This window comes from Sarcophilus harrisii, chromosome 2 (genome assembly GCF_902635505.1).
Source record: "Sarcophilus harrisii chromosome 2, mSarHar1.11, whole genome shotgun sequence".
Lineage (NCBI taxonomy): Eukaryota > Metazoa > Chordata > Mammalia > Dasyuromorphia > Dasyuridae > Sarcophilus > Sarcophilus harrisii.
This window is the reverse complement of record NC_045427.1, coordinates 561,697,749-561,719,515: the sequence shown is the minus strand read 5'-3', so window position 1 is coordinate 561,719,515 and position 21,767 is coordinate 561,697,749. Positions and strand designations below refer to the sequence as shown.

At 37.1% G+C, this 21,767-nt stretch overlaps 1 protein-coding gene across 1 annotated transcript in view; it reads right to left on the bottom strand.

Annotated features, from left to right (window-relative positions):
* The window catches only part of SORCS3 (sortilin related VPS10 domain containing receptor 3), a 694,786-nt gene that overhangs the window by 16,285 nt on the left and 656,734 nt on the right, over nt 1–21,767 (bottom strand). The window contains exons 18-23 of the mRNA XM_031955808.1: nt 16,560–16,731; nt 13,580–13,766; nt 7,915–8,048; nt 4,020–4,143; nt 1,845–1,957; nt 583–714 (exon numbers count right to left, since the gene is read on the bottom strand). Of these exons, the coding sequence (XP_031811668.1) occupies nt 583–714; nt 1,845–1,957; nt 4,020–4,143; nt 7,915–8,048; nt 13,580–13,766; nt 16,560–16,731 (862 nt within the window). The remainder of the gene's footprint in view (nt 1–582; nt 715–1,844; nt 1,958–4,019; nt 4,144–7,914; nt 8,049–13,579; nt 13,767–16,559; nt 16,732–21,767) is intronic.

The following is a 21,767-nucleotide window of genomic DNA, read 5'->3' as shown; positions in this document are numbered from 1 at the left end:
TGTAAAAATGTTTAAGAGCTTTTGTTGTAGAACCTCAGTGGCAGTCCCAAGGACTGCCCAAAGACAGTAATAATACTGGCATGGCTTTTTTGCTTAGCAATGCAGGACAAATGACTCCTATGACATAATAGATGGACTTTCAGAGTTGTTATGGATCTAAAATTAATAATTTTTTTGAAAACATGACGGTGAATCATATCACATATACCAGTCCCAAGATAACTGAAATACCATCAAAGATCTTTTGGTTGAAGTCTTTCTACCTTGATAAGACCTCCCAGGAAAACTTTCTGCTGGCACAGCCTTTAAGAACCCAAGAGCATCTTGTAACCAAGATGAGGTATCCAAATAATATTTTGGTGACATATGGAGCTGGAAACATTGACAAATCAGTGTTGGACAAAGGAAAGCATTAGGGATGACAAATAGTTCATTTCCCATAAGTACACAGGTGCAAAAAGAGAGCTAATTTTCTGATAGATTAAAGGGATATAGGTGTGGGATATATACAGAAAAAAAGGGATGATTTTAAGGATGTCCTGCTTCCCTCATGTCCCAGTCTTAGTGTTTTCTCTCACTCACTTGCTCCAGGTCGGCTTCATTGCCTTTCCTTCTCTCAGTCATATTCTTGTGAGGCAGGATGAAGAGTTCAGCTGAGGTAGGGAGGCCAGGGAACACTGCCACTAGAATCTGGTCTTCTGGAACACTGGTGACCTGCAGAGATATTGTGACAAATATCAGTGACAACAGTACCACTTTGTGTATAGGACATATCCTCCAGTAAAACAAAACAAAAAACAAAACAAAAAGCAAAACTATAAGCTCAGTGAGGTCAGGGTCTACTCAGTTTTCTCTCAACTTTATATTTCTCTCCCACTATTGATTACAATATCTTATTCATTATAGGTATTTAATAAATATTTGATGGATTGAGATGGTAATGGTTAATGCTCTTTAACTTCTGAATTATTTAAGATATACTCACCAGAAAATGGCAGGGCACAAAATCATAGAGCCATAATCAGAATGAATAAAATGAAGTTTTGGTCTATGGTGTCTATCTGGAGGGGACATTTTTTTCTCTTTACATACAGAAGTTCCTCTGCCAGCCTGTATGCTGGAGGAGGACAGTTAATTATTCCAATAAGGAAATGAAATTTACCTCACAGAGATTAGAGCATCAAGTATCATGGCGAGTTCTGTGTTTTAGAGGATATCCAAGTAGATTAAGCGATCAAACTTTCATCATTTGTGAATCCTCTCTCTCAGCTAGGATGCCCTAAAATATTCATTCTGCTAAAGAATGACCTTTTTTGTCGCCATAGGAAACTGATTTGATAGTATCATAGAATTGTAAAATTAGAATAAACCTCAAGAGTCACTTAGTCTAACCTCACTTACAACCAACAAGTGGTCATCCAGTTACAGCTTCCATACACCCATTGAGAGAACTCATTACTCCCCCAAGGCAGCCTATTCTATTTCTATACAGTTACAATAATTACTTTTATTTCCTTTATAATGAAGCAAAAACTGTTTTCCTTTTGCCCTATTTCTATTTTCTATTTATGTTTTTAGCCAAGACCAAATCTAATTACTCTTTGATGATAGTTCTTTAAATATTTAAAGATATCCTCAACCCCAATACCTTAAACTCCTACCCCCAAATAAAAAACTTCCATTGTTATCGTCAGTCCTCAAATGGCAGGAAAGGAGAAACATGAAATTAATTAGTTCACCCAAATTTGGTGATCCTTCCTGCAATAGCCTTCTAAATTGATATCTTTTCTATTACCCTTCCCCACTCCATTCTCAATTGCTTGGAAGAAGGAGAGCCAACCTACTTTGACCAGAGCTCGCTTGATGACTTTGCCAATATCTTGTCTCCACTCAGGGATGTCAGGATTGTGATAATCCAGATTGGGTGAGAATGACAATAACTGTGACTGGAAATACTCTTCAGAGAGAGAAACAGAGAAAGAAAAAGGGACAGATGGAGAGACAGAGACATAGAGTGGAAGACAAGAAAAAAGAAGGGGGGATAGGATGGGAAAAGTAAGTTAGTCCAGTGATAATATTACATTGAATTTGTATACTAGAAAGTAATAGAAATTTAGTTATTGGAAACAGGTCTATTCACCTTCATATGCCAGCCCTGTAAATTCTAAAATATAAACATCACTCACTGTAAAAGATCCATTTTCTGAAATATACAAATTCTGAAAATAGGCATCCTGTGTGAAATCCCAGAAGAGCAATATTCTTACTGCAAAGACTGATGCCATAAAACAAACTTTATATGAAGACTTAAATAATGGGGTCAGGTAGGAAGTTTACCACCCCATCACATTGTACCTCTCTTTGTCTTGTACTTTTATCTGTCCCCCAGCTAGATGTTATGGGTACTTAAAAAGTGAATGAATAAACATCACTGGGGTGGCCACATCAACCAGTCTGGACAGTCACATGGAGTCAATGACTAATACACATGTGGTCAAAACATGGATAGATAGTTAGGAACAGTATCAATCCAGGTTAAGACATTCCTAACTTGATAATATTGATTGCTGCTTTCTTTTTCCTTTGGAAGAGAGATCCTGACAGATACTTCCCTCAGTCAGTAAAGACCAACAACTTCTCTGAACCTTAGTCTTAGACTAAGGTACACTGGGCAATTGATTGTTCACACAATAGCACGTAACAGAGACAGGGCTAGTACCAAGGTCATCCTAGCTATCATGGTACCTCTCTAAACACAATTTCTGACTTACCCTCAACAGCAATAGTAAGTGATATTTCTGTAGCAACTGAAGATTTATAAAGTTATAAAACACTTCTATGAGATGCCATTATGCCCCATTGTGCAGATGAGGAAACTGAAGCTCAAAAACTTTAACTAAGTGGCTCACAGTCACACATCTAGGAAATTTTGTAGTTTGCTGATTCAAGAAATGATGGTGTCAGAGATATTGAGGAAGGACAAATTCACATTTATTTTTAAAAATGCTAATATTTGCACAGGGACCTTAAGATTTACTAGCTGTGTGACCCTGAGCAAGGCCCTTAAGACTGTCTGCCTCAGTTTCCTGCTCTGTAAAATGAGCTGGAGAAAAAAAGGGGCAAATCACTCCAGGTTTCTGCCAAGAAAACCCTAATTGGGGTCATGAAGCTCTTCAGTGAGACATGACTAAAAGTGAGTGCAACAGTTTGAAACTTATAACCATAACATGGTCCAGCCCTTCACCCATTTCATAACCCCTTCATTATTCTATGGATTCTAGATATACATATATACAGTCTGATTTCCATTTCTTGCTAAGTCATCAAATCATAGATTTATAGAAGGTGGGAATTTCTGGAGTCATTTTATCTAACCTTCCTATTTTTAAGGAGAAGATACAAAAACTCTGAGACATGGAAAGATCATACACGTTGTAACAGGCAGAGTCAGGATTTGTAACAGAGAAAAAGTTATTATCATTTTAGATTGATCCTTCTTTGATTCAAATCCAGTATTCTTCCCACTGTGACACACTGTCTAATTTCATGAATGTTTCATCCTTTCAATGAGCTTTTAAGCTCATTGGAGACAGGAGGCTGAATTCCTCTTCCCTTTCTCATCTTCACAGGATACTTCACACAAACAGGAAATGTTCAATATTTATTGAACTCCCTAACAGATTAACAGAATTTACCATCTCAGTATTCTTGACTTGGGCTTTCCTTAACCCAGAATGCCTTGCAGTGTGTAATCTCTCCATTGTAACTATGGAGTCATGAGTAAAATTGTCTTTGCTGACAATAAATGGTCCAAACAAAAGGTAGGAACACTTTTGCTCTTATTGCCTTGTCCCCATTGTCACTGTCTTAATTCACTCAGAGGAAGAAAAGAGCTGGGATTTGTTCTTTGACTCATTCTACAAAGGTTCCTATTGCCTGCTGGAGGAGGTAGGGAGGTAAAATTTCTGCCGAATGGCTTGGGTATCAACAAGAGCCCCAATGTTAGTGCTTTACTTTACCATGTACTGCAATATCTTTGGAGTCCTGGATGAGGGCGTTGCCGGCTGCCACTTGGACTGTTATAGTGTTTATTCCCTCTGAGGTGAACATGAAGGAAATGCTGCTGTTCAAGGTGATCAGGGGCTGAAAGACATCAAAGAAAAAAAAAATTACCACTCGTGCCCAATTCCTGAAAGTCACTGGATTCTTCCTCTGATCAACTTAATACTTTAATCAGCATCTTATTCACCTGCCTCTCTCACACCCCCATGGAGTCTTAATTCCTAATTAGTGAGATGAAATAAATATAATTGGTACAACTTACCAGCAGCTGTGATTGAGGAAGTTTAATGTAAGAGCAATAATAATATAATAAAAGCATTAAAATAGTACCTGAATGTTTGTGAATCTAATTTATTTTCACAACCATGTCCTGAGATAGGTGCTACTATTATCTTCATTTAAATAGGAAAACTGAAACAGAGTGATAATAAATGACTTGTCCAGAGTTACAGAGCTGGTAAGTATGACTTAAGATTTAAACTTAGACAATTAGGTGTTTTAGAACTTGTTGAACACCCAGATTCAAAATGGGATTAATATAACATCAACATGGCAGAAGGTCTCCAACTTAGATCTGAAAAGAATTTATTCTTGGTCCCATGATACTTAACATTTTTTTTTCAAACCTTTGAGTTAAAGGTACAGTTGGTCTGTTTATTCAATTTATAGTTGATATGAAGCAGGGAGGGACAGCTAATATACAGGTTGGCAGTAGAGTAGAAAAGTTGTTTATATATGAAGGTTTTAAACAATCTTAGAAGATTAAATTTAAAAGAGATAAATGTAATATCTTATACCTGGTATCAGGTATAAGCACAACTTGGGGGAGGAAGGCTAGATAGCACTTTGCCTGAGGGGAAAAAAAGATCCTGGGGATATTAGTAGTTTGCAGACTGTGTGATAGTCTAATGTGACAGTCAAAAAAGTTACTATCATTTTAGATTGATATATATTTATCTAAATCTCTCTTTCTCTGTCTCTCTTCCTTCTACCTCATATATATATATATATATGTATGTATGTATATGTATGTATATATTAAAACACATACATATACACATCTCTCTCTATATATATATGTATATCCACATGTGTATGTATATGGAGTTAAGAGTCCTGCCTTGATGAGACCATTCTTAGATTTCAGTTTCCTGTTGTGAGAGTACAGATTTAGAAACAACCTTGATAGCTGGAGAATTCACAGAGGAGGGGCAAGTAGGATGGTGAAAAGCCCTAATTTTAGACTGGAGAAGAAAATCTTTAAGAGGTGGTTGGAGGCAGGGGAAGAGGAGACAAGATTATTTGGTTCAAATATTTAAAGGGTTTTCTTGTGCAAGATGGAATAAGCTTGTTCTGTTTTGTGCCAAAGGGTAAAAAGTGGGTAGTAGTTGCAAAGGAACAAATTTCAGATTGAATTAAGGAATAAAGGATCATAGTCAGAGAGAGTTAGAAAAATCCCTTAGAGATTATCTAGTCCAATATCATAATTTTTCAGATGATGAACTATGGTCAAGACACTCTCCAATGATCCAATTGCTATTGAGTGTCAAAGGCAAAGTTTGAACTCAGGGTTTCTATAGTGCAAGTCCCACACACTATAATCACTTTCTTGTGTTGCCTCTGAAAAATATTCCTAAAATTTGAGGTAACAAAAGTGGAATAGGTTGACTCAGGAACTAGTAGATGCTCAATGGAATTTTTAAGCAAAGTCAGTCAATAAACATTTATATAGAGTTCCTTCTAGCTATAGAATTCTGGGATTGACTTGCTCAAGGTCACACAGGTTATAAGGAAAAGACCCAAATTTAAAACCCAGTCTTTTAACTGTCTCTCAGGCATTCTTTCTACTTTACCACTAAGATTTTCTACTCTTAGATTTATTATCAAACACTGCTCTTGCCACTTTAGAAGCTTTATCATTGCTGAGGTCAGGCTAAAATTCAGAATTCATTTCCTCTGGGAGTGGGCAAGTTCTGCCCAGCTCCCTAAGATTTTCCACTATCATGAGAAATTCAGGTACCTAAAGATAGGATATAGGAGATCAGATAGAACTCTTTCAGTGGGTCAGCCAACATGGGCTCAGCAGCAGGCCACCTCAAAGAAGATTGAGTAGGATCCTTACAATGGTCTTTGGGTCAGAGCCAGGCTGAGGAAATGGAGTCAGTTGTTTTTCTAAACTGCTATTGTTTTTCATCAGTTGTTATAGCATCACGGCTGGTTTCACTGCCATCAGGAAGCTGGAACTCTTAACTGGTTCCTTGAGTTTTCAACCAGTCACTGATGTCTGGAGCCGCATGTTAAATTAAATCAAGTCTTTTAAGGTTCATTTGTTCAAATCTATTAGACAAGCAGACACATTTATTAAGCTGAACCTCTTTTAATTCCAGCAAATTGGCCTTTCAGAAGACTCCAAATCCAATGGACAAGCAATTGACTCTTTTGAATCTGGCTTCTAGACAGACAGGAGGGTGGAGTTGCAATGATATTTTTTTTAAAATAATGCCTGGTTTGCAGTCCAACCATGTGTAAGCCCCATCTATCCCCTATTGAGAATTCCTTTGGGCGAGACAGGTAACAAGTCATCTAGCAAGCTCAGGCAGCCAATCGACAAATCACTGAGTGATTTACTTATGAGATTTCTACTTGACTAATGGGAACAGTGATCTGCAAATGAAATTTTTGCAGTTAACTATACCAAATTGTCACAGAATAACATACAACATATTAAATCTGTGTTCATTTTAAAGTACAAAATTATTTGGCTATTTCATATTACCCAGGTTTTAAAAATAAGATCTCAGTATAAACAGATGTTCCTAAATGATCAAACCATGCAAGTGTGTCACTCTCCCACTTAAAAGCTTTTGATAGCTCCTCATTGGTTATAAAATAAAATTCAGAAAAGTAAAGAAGAGAAAAAAGAGCAAGAAAGGGAGGGGAGAGGAGGAGAAGAGAAAAGCTGGGAGGGGAAGGAACAGCAAGGGAGGAGAGGTGAGGAAAGGGAAGAAGAGGAAAAGGGAAGAAGGGAGAGGAGAGGAAAGGAGAGAAAAGGAGACAAGACAGGACAAGAGACATGAACACTCATTATTCTACCCACTATTTCAGATTTCTAGAAAGGGTGGAAAGCACAGTTCTGGTGGCTAATTTGGGAAGATCAGAAAAACACTACTTCAACAGTTAAATTATATCTTGTCAACATTAAGAATTATTAACCTTCACATCTGGAAAGTAGCAAATACATCATGTAATCAACTTTCTTAGATTTACAGATGTGGAAGTGTGATCCAGAGAGGTTGGGATACTTACCAAGTTCATCTCATTATTAACCTCACTGGAACATTGATCAGCAGAGACTATAATGATCATTGAATTCAATCATTTCATTTTACAGATGAAGAAATTGAGATCCAGAAAAGAGAACAGACTTTTCAAGTGTCACCCAGAAAACTAGTGGCAGAATTAAGATCTAAATTCACATCTTTTGAATCTAATGATTACTATTCTGACTCTGCAACTCTGTGATAGAGGCTAGGAAGTCTCCTAATTCTGGGTTTTTTTATTACATCATGCCATCTTTCATTGTATATTCTACTATCTTTATTTTTCAGTGCACATTTATTCTTTATGCATGCATATATGGGTTTTTTTTAGGATCCAAATTTTAAAATAATTATCACAAGAGCCAAAGTATCATCACATTAAAAGTGTGTTCTTCTGTCATGAAGATGGAAAAAAACATTCACTTTTCTTAGTCACAGTCACTGTAGTTTCCATCTCTCTATTAGTAATGAAAAGATTCTAAACTCCATAACTCAACATTTAATATCAGATATTTTAAAAACATGCTCAAACCTTAGTGCTGTTGCCAAACCACCAGAAATAGGTAAGGGTCCCCAGCTGGCTGGGCCATACAACTGCAGTGATGTTGACCTCTTTATTCATGATGGCTACAAAAGGAACACTGAGATGGACATGTTCCACAGGACCTAGAAGAATGGGGGGAGGAACAGTTTAAATTCCTGGAACAATAAAAAATTCCTAGAATGGGCTATCCAATACCTCAGGTTTAAGAACACACACACATCAATCATAGTTATCATTCCAAAGATTCTCTGTCATCAAGAAGAGAACATTTGGATGAAGAGAACTCTGATTCAATAGGAAAAATTGACAATTTTATTTGTGTATTTGTTTATATATTAACTTGGATTGAAATAATCTCTGAGGGCTCCTGGACTCTAAATAAAACCTTCTTGGGTGATCCCCTCCGCATTCTAGCTTATCCAAAAATACTCGTTAAATAATCAATTAAAGGATAAAATGAGCTTACTAGACACACAAACCAATAAAAGCAAAGGGAGAAAAAGGCATTACTTTTGTCTCCAGTGGACATTGTGATTTGGGTCAATTCGTTATATGGGAGGGAGGGGTTTCTCATTATCTTCCTCCTTCAAGTCATTATCATTCCTCCACTGGCCTCTTGTCCACTGTCCTCCTGCAGGGTCCCAATTGGTGGATGAGACTTTGTTAGGAGACAAAGGGAGCTCTCAATTAACAATAGAAATACAAGCAGAATTCCCAAGTTTGAATTAAGCCACATATCAGTGAAGTAACTGACTATCCCTTACTGCATCCATAAAGCAGGTGTGAGCAGCAACACGTTTTAAGGCAACAAATAATCAGAATGCCAGAAACACATCTAATGCATACTAATGGAGAATTTTAATTTAGAGCATGTGGGAAACAAAACGAGGACAGGAAGATGCAGGTGGGAAAATGCAAATGTTTCAGCTTTACATTTAGTTGGGTGAATGTTCCCCAATCTTGTTTTATTTTTATGCTGAATTAAATTAAAATGCTTAATGCTTCTGTTCAGGATACATTAGATAGACTCTCCAAGGCTTTGCAGTTGCAGAGTTTGATTTGACTGAAATGGGTTGAGGAGGGGGTGATGGAGAGTTCCCATGATGATACCATTCTAATGTACATATTTCAGAGTAAGTTAACATGTGGCAGCTGTTCTGTTGCAGAGAGACATTATTTTTTATCTTTAAAATAAGGACTATATTCTCATCTCTTGGATTAGGCAATATGTATTGGGATATCCAAAACTTTTCAAGGTTTATAATCTTCATTGTTTGTATTTATAGTCATATCTCAAGCAATATGTTTCAAAGAAAGAAGTGAATTAGAATTCAGGAGACTTAGCTTCTAGTCCAAAATCTGGTCTAGACTTACCTGAAGTATACTTACTTATACTTATATTATATCTTATACTTACTTATCTTGGACATACTGTTTTCCCAACTTTAAATGGGGATGTAGCAACAACTTGTGCTTCTTTCTCATAGTGACATAATCATAATTGTTGATTGAGATGGAGAACTTTTTTTATGTGAAAAGAACCTAAGAAATATAGCCTAAGGCCCTGGGAATTTCCATTAGTTTTATCATCTCTGCTCACCCTTCATTAGGTTTGTCCACTCTTGCCCTAAGAAGCTAGCTGGCTGCTGTGGGGTGATTAGTCCAAAATAACTAATAGGGACTTTTCTAAATTCACATCAAGGGTAGAAGTCATTGGTCATCAGTGGGACTGACCTGTACTGATCCATACAACTCATTCTTGTGTGTGGGTGGTAAGATTCATGTAGGTAAAAAATCTCACATAATAGGAATGAGACAAGGATGCTTTCAGCAAAAGGAAGAATTCAAGTTTAGCTCAAAGCTAGAGAAGGCTATGAAGTATGCAAAAAAAGGGGGGGGCAAAGAAGAATTCAGATAAAAATGAAAATGGCAAGCTCCTGAAAATTCTCACCATCAAAGAGAGCTCCCTCTGATAAAATCCAATAATCCACGAGAAATTGGTTATTATGGGCAGCTAACAACTACTTTTGTTAGCTAATGGCCCAAGGTGAGACCAAGAGCAGTTATCGCTCTAATAACTGGCTGTTAAAAGCAGCCATGATTGATTTTGAGGGAATTATGAGCATGATAAAATTTTCAAGGAATATTTCCTCTTTCTTGCACATAACCTGCAGCATAAACCAGCTTCACTTCTGACAGGCTACTGCCACTAAGAAACTTCTGACCACAAGTAAGGACCCACCCAAAGGAAGTGTGATGATGGAAAGGCTTTTACAATTGTGCGTGTGTGTGCATGCATGCGTGTACCTGCACCTACAGTTTTGTCTATATATTCTGTATATATATATATAGCATACAAAGTATAAAATATTTACATGTACAGTATATGTGTGCATGCATGTATATAATGCATGTACAATATAATTGATATTGATATATTGCATATGTACTATAATGATGTATAAATATGTGTATATGTACATTATATGTGTATATGCATATATATGTCTATAAACATGTATATATAGAAATGGTGCAATGGATAGAGCATCAGGCATGAAGTCAGGAAGACCTGAGTTCAAACCCAACTTCAGGTTTAGTAGACTTCAGACACTTAGTAGTTGTGCACCTCTTGAGAAAATCACTCAACCTTGCTTGCCTTAATTTTCTCATCTATAAAATAGTGGCAACCATTCAAGAATCATTGCCAAGAAAACCTCAAATGGAGTCAAGAAGAGCTGGACAGGGCTGACCAATAACAACAATACATATAGACATAACACAAATTTTTATGAAACAAAAAACGCTTTCTGAATTCAGTTAGTCCCTTATCTGACACAAGATTCAATTTAAAATAATAATGCCTGAAATTTTATGTAATGTTGTAATTATAATTATTTTGATACATTCTTTTATTTGATTCTCAAAATGACCTTATAAAGTAGCTAGGAAAAAATATCATTATTATTACTGCTACCACTTTACAGATGGAAAGACTAGGTGACTTGCCCAGGTTTGCATAGCTAGTAAGCTAATAAGGCAAAGTGTTAACCCAAGTTTTGTGTGAGACTATCTCAAATACTCTGTTATATATCTTGTTAGCTGTAGTAGAAAGGATATTAGCCTAGGACTTGAAGAGGAATTTACAAGTTTCCTTAAATTTGTTGGGACAGAATTTTCTCCTGAAATAAATTTGGCTATAAGAATTAAGTTTTTAATTTTATGATTTATAGCTGTTTAAACATTAAAAATTCCTCCTTTAAAGTTTTTCTTCTACTTTCACAGAAATGATTTACATTGTTTTATGTTGTATTTAGTCATTATGGCTGGGAATTCAGTTCGATGCTTTCAAATGTGTTTGGGGTAGTTGCCTAAGTGTACATATGGAACACATGCATGACTTTAGTGGAGGCATATGTGGGGAATAGAGGGAAATCATTGGAAAATACATCTTTTCAAAATATCCATGTCATTAAAGTTTAAATTAAACATCATTAAATTTTAGCTGATTCTTCAATGTCTAGGTTAATTTATGGCCTCAGGTCTTTCTGACATCAGTTCTGATGAGAAAAGGTACCCTTTGATCCTGAAAAGAATTTGGCTTTAAAACAACTCAAAAAAAGCAGATACTTAGAAGCCAACTAATCAAAAATCAGTTAACAGCTAATTTTCTGAAATTTTATTCTCTAGTTATCCTTTCTGTGGGATCCAGCTTAAAGCCAAGGAGAAAGCTTAAAAGGTTGATGAATAATAAAAATAAATATCAAATTGTCTATATAATAAAAGTTATATTTCTTCATCAGATATTCCCTACAGCCCTCATTCAGAGTATTGATATTTATTTTACCTATAGTTCTAACAAGTCAATTTTGTAAAGATTTCCCCTCTATAGAATAGAAGCATGGAGAAAATGAATAGAGAAAGAAAAAGATTAAATGATGCTCTTGAAAGGTAGAATGATGGAGAAGTCATTGAAAGTGAAATAATAGTATGCATATATACAAACACATACCAATGCATACATACACACACATATACATGTATATAAGATTTACCAAAAGTTTTAGCATGGTTTTCAGCTTTAATAACTTCAAAAGTATAGATGCTACAAATTTACAAAGATATTTGTGAGGTAAATTATTAAATTTTTAAAATATTGATGAGCTTCTTACTAAAACTCAATATATCCATCATCCTGTATTATACATTGCTCTAGTAAACTGTAAAACGTTTCATTAGTGACTGAGTGGACAGCATTTTTAATCTTAGCCTTAAGATCATCTAAAGAATGACCTTTTAATGAATACACAACAGTTTTGATGTGACGTCATAAGAAAAAATCTAATGAGACAGACAGAGCATGACTAAGGTAAAAAATCAAGAGAACCTTCTTTCTACCAGTCCATCAGTGTGAGACACACAACACATAATGTCCCATCTTGTTAAAATTAAAAATGTATCATTCAAAATTCATAAAATTAGATTAGTATAAATAGAATTAAAAATATGAAAATTTTAGGTGATCTTTGCTAAATTTGTTACGTATGTACTTTTGAAGTTATTAACGCTTAAAACTATTCAGGTTTTTGGGTCATCATATATGTATATGTGTATACTATATATCTCTATATATCTATGTAATATGCCTCTATAAGACATATATGCCTATGTAATACATATATATAATCATTTATGTCTCTCTCTCTCTATATATACATATATATATATATATACACCTACAAATATATATGCATAGCTCACCACTTAGTGCAAATATGATCATCCCCTTTTTATTGTTTTTAAAGCAGGGGTCAGTGAGATTCTTGGAAGTTGAGTGACTTGACAATAGTTAAATGGCTAATAGAAATGCTAGTTAGGGTTCAACTCCAGGACCTTCCCAACTCCTTGGACAGCACTATTTCTAACTGAGAGCAGGAAACTCTCTGCCTCTCATATATGTATATGTACACATACATAAATACACATCATGTGTATTTATGCACACACAGAGAAAAACAATAAAAAGAAAAGAAAAAAAGGACCCAAAGTCTGAAGCCATTTATTGCAGGGATAAACAGTCTTCTCATATCCACCATCAGGCTCTGAAGGCATCGCTGAAAAGCAGAAATCAATGGTCTAATGATACCTCTAGAGTCTCCAAGAAAAGGTTAAATTTCATCCAGTATTTTCAGTGTAATAGTGCAGAGAAAAGAAAGATATGGCTTTGAATCATTTCCATGTGAATGGTTAAATTTTCCAAAGAAAGTTTTAGGTATAAACATTCAAAAATCAGAAGGAAAAAAAAATAAGGTGACTTCCTAAAATGACCTTCTCCAAAGAGCCCTGGAGAATGACAATGTTACTATAATACTAATTTCTAATTCTAACACAACATGAAGGAAATAGAAAATGGATGATCAATACAGAATCCTGATATTTGTGAAATCCAGAAATGATTTACTCTCCATTGGAGAGCTAGTATTCAGCCAAATCCACACCTTATCTGTAAGCTGCAAGGTTCAGTCCTATCCCCTCCCCCCTCCCCCCCCCCCCCCCCCCCCCCCCCCCCCCCAGCTAGCTCTGAACCAGAGGCAGGGACATAGCAGGGGAGGTGGGAAAGTTCTGAGAGAGCTGTATTTGTTCACCTACTTACAAACCACATGTAGGAAGAGGACGGCAGTATCTGAGCCCAAGTGGTTCTCTGCATAAGCCGTCACCTGGAAGATCCCTGCACTCTTGTACACATGCTTGATGCCGTCCTCAATGGGGCTGAAGTTAGCGTAGGACACAGCAATCCCATCTCCAAAATCTAGCTGGATGTTTGTCCTCTGGAGATCACCCTGTAGGAGGGAACATTGCCCCAGGTTGATGAAGTGATTTAGGCTTTAATTATTTTTTATGCATCCTCCTCTAGTTTAAACTGGACAAGGTGAGCATTCAGGAAACAACTCCTCAGCTGTTACCCTGGACTGTTCTTAGGACATCAGGGGGTGAGATGACTTATCAATGGTCACAGTTCAGAACCAGGATTTAAAACACCATGGCTGGGCTTCTTTTCCACTTGTAGCATGCTGTCTCCCATTATTATCACAGGACAAAAAGCATGACTAAATGGATTTTCATAGCACTTCACTCTTACAAAGTGTTTTACAGGTATCATTTCATTTGATTCTCACAATTCTCCTATAGAATAAGTAGGTAAGCTATTATCATTCCCATCTGAAAGATGAACAAACTGAGTCTCAAAGAAGATAAGTGACTTCCCCACACACCTACATCAAATTCATGTTCACATACAAATGGTGGGAAAGCAGAGATGGGCAGAAAAGGCAGGGGGGAGATTGATCAGGATGTCAGTGATGGAAAAAGTGGTGGGAAAAGACCCTGGAATTTAAATCTCTGCTGACAATCTAATTTCCTTTATTTCCACAGGACTCCACAATCACAATGGCAATGACAACCCTTTTACCCTTCCTTTCATGTAGCATAGCTTCTGTAGGGCCTCTGTTACTAAGCACTCAATCTACAGGATGTATGAGGACAATGCCAGGGCAAACCATGACTTCTCCAAGGATCTTCTTCTGCACCATAGTTTTTAGAAATGGGGAGGAAGCCTTAGAATTCATCTAGTTCATTGCTCTCATGTTAAAGATAAAAAATTGAAACTCAACAAGGTCTTTTAGCTTGTTCTAGGAAACAAAGATCTCAGTGTCTGAAGCCAAAAAAATTCCTTCCAGGAGCTATGGGCAACCACTGGGTACAAATATGGGTTGGTTCCAGATGCTTTATTCCTTTCTAGTTCAGACAGATGGATGATAGCTAATATTTACAAGGTTTTTAAAGAACTTTAGAGACATTATCTCATTTAATTTTCACAATACAATTGTGAGATGGATATTGCAGGTTTTATTATCCCCATTTAACAGATGCAGAAACTGAGACTCACTTACTGAGGATTACAAGTGTCAGAGTTAGGATCTGAACTAGGTTTTCTCCTAGATCCAAATGCAGCACACATTCTACCAAATTTCCTTCAGGCTAATACCACTTTGCTCCCTCGTGAGTCTGTGAATTCTAGAGAGTTTTAAACATCAGGGACACCAATTATCAAATGATCTAAGGGAGAGAGACCAAAATCAAAAAGTCCCTCTCTCCTGCCTCAGCACAAATGCTACATACTCCTTTATATTCTTTATGAAAAGAGGTGGAGCAAAAGAGAAAAATAAATTCCTTAACAATGGCACCAAACACTTTTTCTACAGAATGATTGTGAGCTCCATACTATATTCTACTTCTCTTCCAGCAGTGCCTTGGTTATGTATGAATTACTGAAAGGTGCTTTTCAATCCTCACACAATGTCATCTATGAGTTTATGAAAATAAATTAAGGTGGAATAAACTGGCAGCTTTTCAAATGGATAAGATCAGGGCTTTACCAAGTCATTCAAAAGTCACCTTTCAGAGAACTGGCCCTTAAAACTCCCCAATGGAAATGGAATACTGACCTCGTGCAAAGTCCCTAACTCTTTCAATCAAGTGCCTGAACAGGGGAGATAGACGCCAATTGCTCAGTTTCAGATAATACATCTCAAAAGCCCTGTCCATGTTGAGTCTGCTTTTAAATATTCCCAAAGCACTCTGTCTTTGGAGAAAGAAAATTCAGTTTGGTCACTTCCCAAGAACCCCAAAGCACAGAGCAATTTGCATGTAAATTTTTAGGACTTTGTAAATCAAAAATCCCACATGTGGCCCCACAAGAGCAAATGGCATTTACATTTTCCATGACCATGGTATAAATAAAGTGCTGGCAAGAATGACAACATAATATGGAGTGGAGAGTGCATAGGATGGGGGGACCAAATGTTTGGTTGTATGTCCTAGCTTGGCAACTAACTCACTGATTTTCAGCTTTCTCATCAGGGTAATGAGGATAACAAATTTGGATTACAAATGTCACAGGATTGTTGGAAAGAAAATGCTTATGAATTGTAAAGTACTACAGAATGTAAGTTGATGTATTGTTATTGTCATCATCATTATTATTATCATTGCTCATTATAGTCAATAAAGCTATTCTTCTAGTCCAGAAGTGACTATGGGCATTTTGTCCAGTCTGGAAAACATGTACATGAAATGTATTTGCTAAAGGGAAAATTTAAACAAAGATTTCATATCATCTTTAAAAATGAAGGCAACCTTCAAAACCCCATTCTTGCAACTTCAGAGAGTATAATGTAGAGGAATTTCAGAATGTGAGAATCCATTCAAGAAGGCTAAGGTTTGGAGTGAAGGAAAGAAAGATGGGCTGTGTAAGCTCTTTGTAATACAAAGGAAAGCTTATGTTTCTTACACTTGGAATATATAACCTGTTAGTTAGAAAAATTCTATACATAGAGCAGTCTCCAAAAGAGAACTCTGGAAAATGGGACACTTTCATGAAACAAGTTGATGCAGCTGAACTGATCAGTTTATATTTCCACTGCCCCATTCCTTCCACCTCCTCTTCTCTCAAAATTTCCAGCTACATCACCAAGGCTTGGCTATCCTGCAGGTACCCAGCACCTAACAGATCCATATCTCTCTCACCAAAATAGAAATGTGTCTCAGCTTTCACTTCAAAGTTTGGAACCTACCTCCTCCATGAGGATGACAAAGGTAGCATTGTGCCCTTGCTCAGCCACCAGGCGCCCATCCACAGTCACCACATGGAGACCTCTTGGAGCCTTGCCTGGGCACTGCTGGGATTTAGCCGTATACTTCTCCCTTAGCCCGTCTGTGCAGTTGTTAGACACGATTCTCCGGTACCTAGAGGTATAGACATGATGGGTTTGTTTTTTGGTTCACATTTATGTGGGTCTGTGTCTGTGTGTTTAAAGAAAAAAGACTTCTCATAGTAGCTGAGGTCAAGCTTTCCTCGTAAAGCTAAACAAACAACAGGGAGTCTCCATCCTTCATCCTAGGGAGAAGCAGCTGGTATACATTGTTATTGATTGATTCTACCTGGTGATCTGTGGCTCATGTTACTGAACTGAGAAAGGAAAATCAATATGTGAATCACATGGAATGTAGAAAGTGGCTTGCTGGCTGGATCATGCTTGGAAAGTTGGGCCCTTGGGATGAAAATAAGATGCCTTCATTCCCCAGGACCTTCTCCTGTTCCTTCTCATGCAGAAATGGACCGTGATCCAATTATTGTGCACAATTTTGACTCTGATTACACGAAAACATTCTTTTGCTCCTGGGGAGCCCTTCTATCCTCTAACAGCTCTCATTTCAGAGTCATCAGGTTGTTTTATAGCATTTTATAGCAGTCTCTCTGCCACCACCCTCAGTATTTCATTTTCCTCTTAGTGGGACTGACAGACTTTAAACAGAACTTTGAATTGGAGCTCTCTATTAAGTTTCACTGGAATAACCTCCAAGGTTACAAGAGAAGCAAAGGGATCTCAGATTTGGGATGGACAACAGAAAACCCCTAGCCTAATCTCCTTGTTTCAGAGCTGAGTCCCAAAGAGAAATGTCTTATACAAGATCATTAGGACATCAGCGGTAGAGCTGGGAGTAAAAGATAGAGCCAATAATGCTCTTCCCACCACACTACACTGCTGTCTCTCAAACAGAACATTGTGTGGTTGGTCTTTCCAAGACAATCCTCAGCTGTCAGTGCCTTCCTTCTCAGGTTCCCTTCCTTTTTCTCTATATATGACTTGCATGTTCTCATTAATGGAAGAGTCATCTTCCTCATTAAACTATATGTTCCTTGAGAACAGGGATTTTCTTTTGCTTCCCAGTACTTAGCACAGTGCTTAGAACATGGAAATTAATATGTTTACTGATTGAAAGTCCAACTTTATTCTAATATTATAACAAAGTGTTTTCTGTAATTACTAATACATTAAAATGCCATGCTGCAGTCCAAAAAGGATCCTTTATTGTGTTCATTCACTTTTTTTCTTTTTCTGAATAGCCTGAGTTGAATTATTGATACTGGCCACAGATATGTCTATCTGTAAGGTAGGATTGTGACAGATTTAATCTAGGATGATGTTCACTTAAAAGAGACCCAGGAAGAACCTGGATTTTTTTGTGTATGTCGGGAATAATTAATTTGTTATAACTATTCAAATGATTCTCACTTTAAGGACATCCGGAGGATTTAGGGAAACAAAAAATGAAATGCATCCTGGGACTTCCTATCTGTACTTAAGTATGACTAACTAGCTCATCAATACTTAGCACATGGATTCTAATGAGAGCGTCTATAACTAGAATCTGAGATAAGGCTAGAAAGAAGAGACAGAAATGAAGACTTTTTCAAGAGCAGGCACACTTCACGTTACAAAGAATTTGTACACATTGCTCTCCTCCCCACTTTTAAAACTCAAATTTGAATAGATGAAAACCCATTCTACTGATTACATTGCCCTCCTTTCCCTTTTTAAAAATCAAACTTGAATAGATGGAGCTCATTCTACTGATTACAAAATCAAACTTGAATAAACGAAAGCCCATTCTACTGATTTACCATGACTGTCTTAAGATGGCAGGTCTTCATTTAGGAAGAATCATCAAATGGCCATTGAGCATTAAGCTTTTCTGCCTCAGTAGACTTCCCTCCTGTAAATCCATTTTTTTTTATGGAGTAATATTCAAGTGCAAGTTGAGTAGAGATTGGTGCCTGCTATTTATAGTCATTATGTGATAAATCTTTCTGTAAAAATAAGTTCTCCTTGAAGTATTTAATTGGAAAGTTAGATCCTTGGAATATAGAGGAATGTCTCAGTCTACACAGAGAGTAATGAAATGGTACAGAGGACATGGAGGTTCATTCAAACAGCATCTTAAATAGACACATTCCCAAGAAGCCAAAATTTAGAACACAAAAGCTTTGAAAAGTGTTTGCTTTTTTATAGATAACTCTGATAATATATTTTATGATGGTTGTGACATTTTGTTTTTTTTAAAAAACAGTAAAAAAATAAACTTAATTTTAGTGACTTCTATGATTGGCCAACTGGCATCAGAGTCAAATTTTGTGATATGGAGGGATTTGATTATCATGAATCATTGTGAAACAGTGTAGGTCATATCAATTTATAGCATTTTTAACAAGTCTTTTTCCAACTCTGGACCTCAGTTTACTCATGCAGGAAAAGTGAAGGGTGTATGTACATGATGATCTCTAAGGTCTTTCTAGTTTTGAATCCTATAAGGTCAATTTATGCCTAAATTAATTATTTTAATATAGTGTCAATCTACAAATGTGGCTAGAATTTATTACTTCGTCTTTCTCTGACAGAGATCAGAAGTAAAACATTTTTTTTGTGTGTGAGAGAGAGTTGCCCATTGTGATCTACTGCCTTTGAGGTAGCCCCATAGACCACCCTTTCCCAAATCCATAATCTGTATCACAGGCTGACAATCTAACCACTTTCAGCACTTCTCTGTCAGTGAAAACACAAATTCCAAGTGTTGATAAACCAGAGATCAGCCTCCTGGAGCAGCCCTGCCAGGACCAAAGCACTGTCAAGCTTTGACTCAGATTTGTTGTTTTATAGAACAGTTCAAACCTCTTTCTTTCTTTAAGCCCCATTCCCCCTTCCAGGTATTCACACTATTATAAATCTGAGTTACTTAGAGATACAGAAAGTCAAGTAACTTGTTGGAAATCGGGGGGGCGGAGCCAAGATGGCGGAGAAGACACACGCGTCTTTCTAAGCTCTTCTCTTACCCTCTTTATCAATATTATATCGAGCCTCAAAAATAGTCTTGACTGCTACAATTCGTAAAGATAAGAAGTAGAACAACCCACCAGCCGAAGAAAATCTGCAGTCTCCAAAAGGTTGGTTCCGGGGCCAGGGGAGATCGGCAGACTGGGAGAGAAATTAGGTTCCGAGGAGAGTCTCAAACCCAGGGTGAAGGCACAGATCTCAGCACAAGCCAGCCCCAACCCGCAGTAAGGGGATTTTCCTTGGGCAGTTGTGATCCTGCAGCAGGAGGACGCAGCCCGGGTTAGCCTCCAATCTGCGCAGGGGGGAGCTCGGCTTGGGGCCATAGAGCTTTTCCAGGGCCGATTTGCATCAGGCAGAGACACTGGGCAGAGTTTGTGGCTGTCTGCGTTCTGCGCTCAGCTGCTAATACTCACAGTCCCACAAGAGGCTCCGCCTGGGCGGTGACACTTTCACCACTTAGTCTCTAGCCCAGGGCAATCGATAATCCACTCAGCCCTACTAAGCAGTTTGATAGCTAGGCCAGTGCTGAATCCACTTCCTCTTGGGGAAGGGAAAACTCTCACTCAGAGCACTCCCATACCTCGGAGCGGAAATCGGTTTACATCTTTCCCTGCTCTGCAGAGGAAGCTGTAACCCCTTGCCTAGGAGACCTACCCTAAAGGCTTTAAAACATGAATAAAAAGATGAAAAGAACAATCGACAGCTTCTATGCAGAAAAAAGAGCAGGTCAGCAAACCTGAAGAGACCTCAAACAGCAAAAATGCATCAGACTGTCCTCCTTTACATAATGCTCTCATAGAAGAGGCCATTAAAAGTCTCAAAAGAGAGTTAGAAGATAAATGGGGAAGGAAAGAGAAGCCTTACAAGAGAGCAACAACTCCTGAAATACGAATTGGAAAAAATAAAGAATTCACTACAAAGTAGGATTTGTGATTTGGAAAAGACAAAGAACTCGCAAGAAAGTAGGATCTGTGAATTGGAAAAAGAAAATAATTCACTAAAAAAAAAAATTAGTGAAATGGAAAAAAATTCCACAGACCAAAACAATACATTCAAAACTCAATTGGACATATACAGAAAGAAGTAAAAAAAGCTAATGAAGAAAATAATTCTTTAAAAATTAGAACTGAACAAATTGAAACTAATGATGCATTGAGACAGCAAGAATCAGTCAAGCAAAACCAAAAAAATGACAAACTGGAAAAAAACATGAATTATCTACTTGCTAAAATGACAGACTTGGAAAATAGATCTAGGAGAGATAATCTGAGGATTATTGGACTTTCCGAAAACTATGATGAAAAAAAGAGCCTAGATACTATTTTACAAGAAATCATCAAAGAAGAACTGCCCAGATGTAATAGAATCAGAAGGTAAAATAGGCATTGAAAAGAATTCATCAGAACACCTTCTGAAAGAAACCCTAAAATAAAAACCCCAAGGAATATTGTGGCAAAATTTCAGAACTATCAGATTAAGGAAAAAATTTTACAAGCAGCCAAAAAAAAACCATTTAAATACCGAGGTGCCACAATAAGGATCACCCAAGATCTGGCTGCCTCTACATTAAAGGAAAGAAGGGCCTGGAATATGATATCCGAAAGGCACAAGAACTTGGGATGCAGCCAAGAATAAACTACCCAGCTTAAGCTGAGCATTTCTTCCAGGGAAGAAGATGGACGTTTAATGAAACAAATGAATTCCCATTTGTTTCTGAAGAAAAACCAGAACTAAACAAAAAATTTGATCTCCAAGAATAGAACTCAAGAGATGCAGAAAAAGGTAAAAATAACTCTTGAGAATTGTATTTCTGTTGTGGATATACAAAAAAAATACATGTAAAATTTGATAGTACTGATATAACATAAAAAGGGAAGTAGATATGGAAAAGGGATGATGGCAGAATAAGGTGGGAAGGAGGGATAAAAGAGGGAACCACATCCCACAAAGGGCTAAGGAAACTTATCATATCTGAGGGAATTTAGAGAGGGGAGGAACATTGTGTGAATCTTACTCTCATCAGAGTTAGCTCAAAGGAAAAATAATTGACATTTGTTTTAGAGAAAATTCTCCTCGCCTCATTAAAACGGGGAGAGGAAAAGGGAAAAG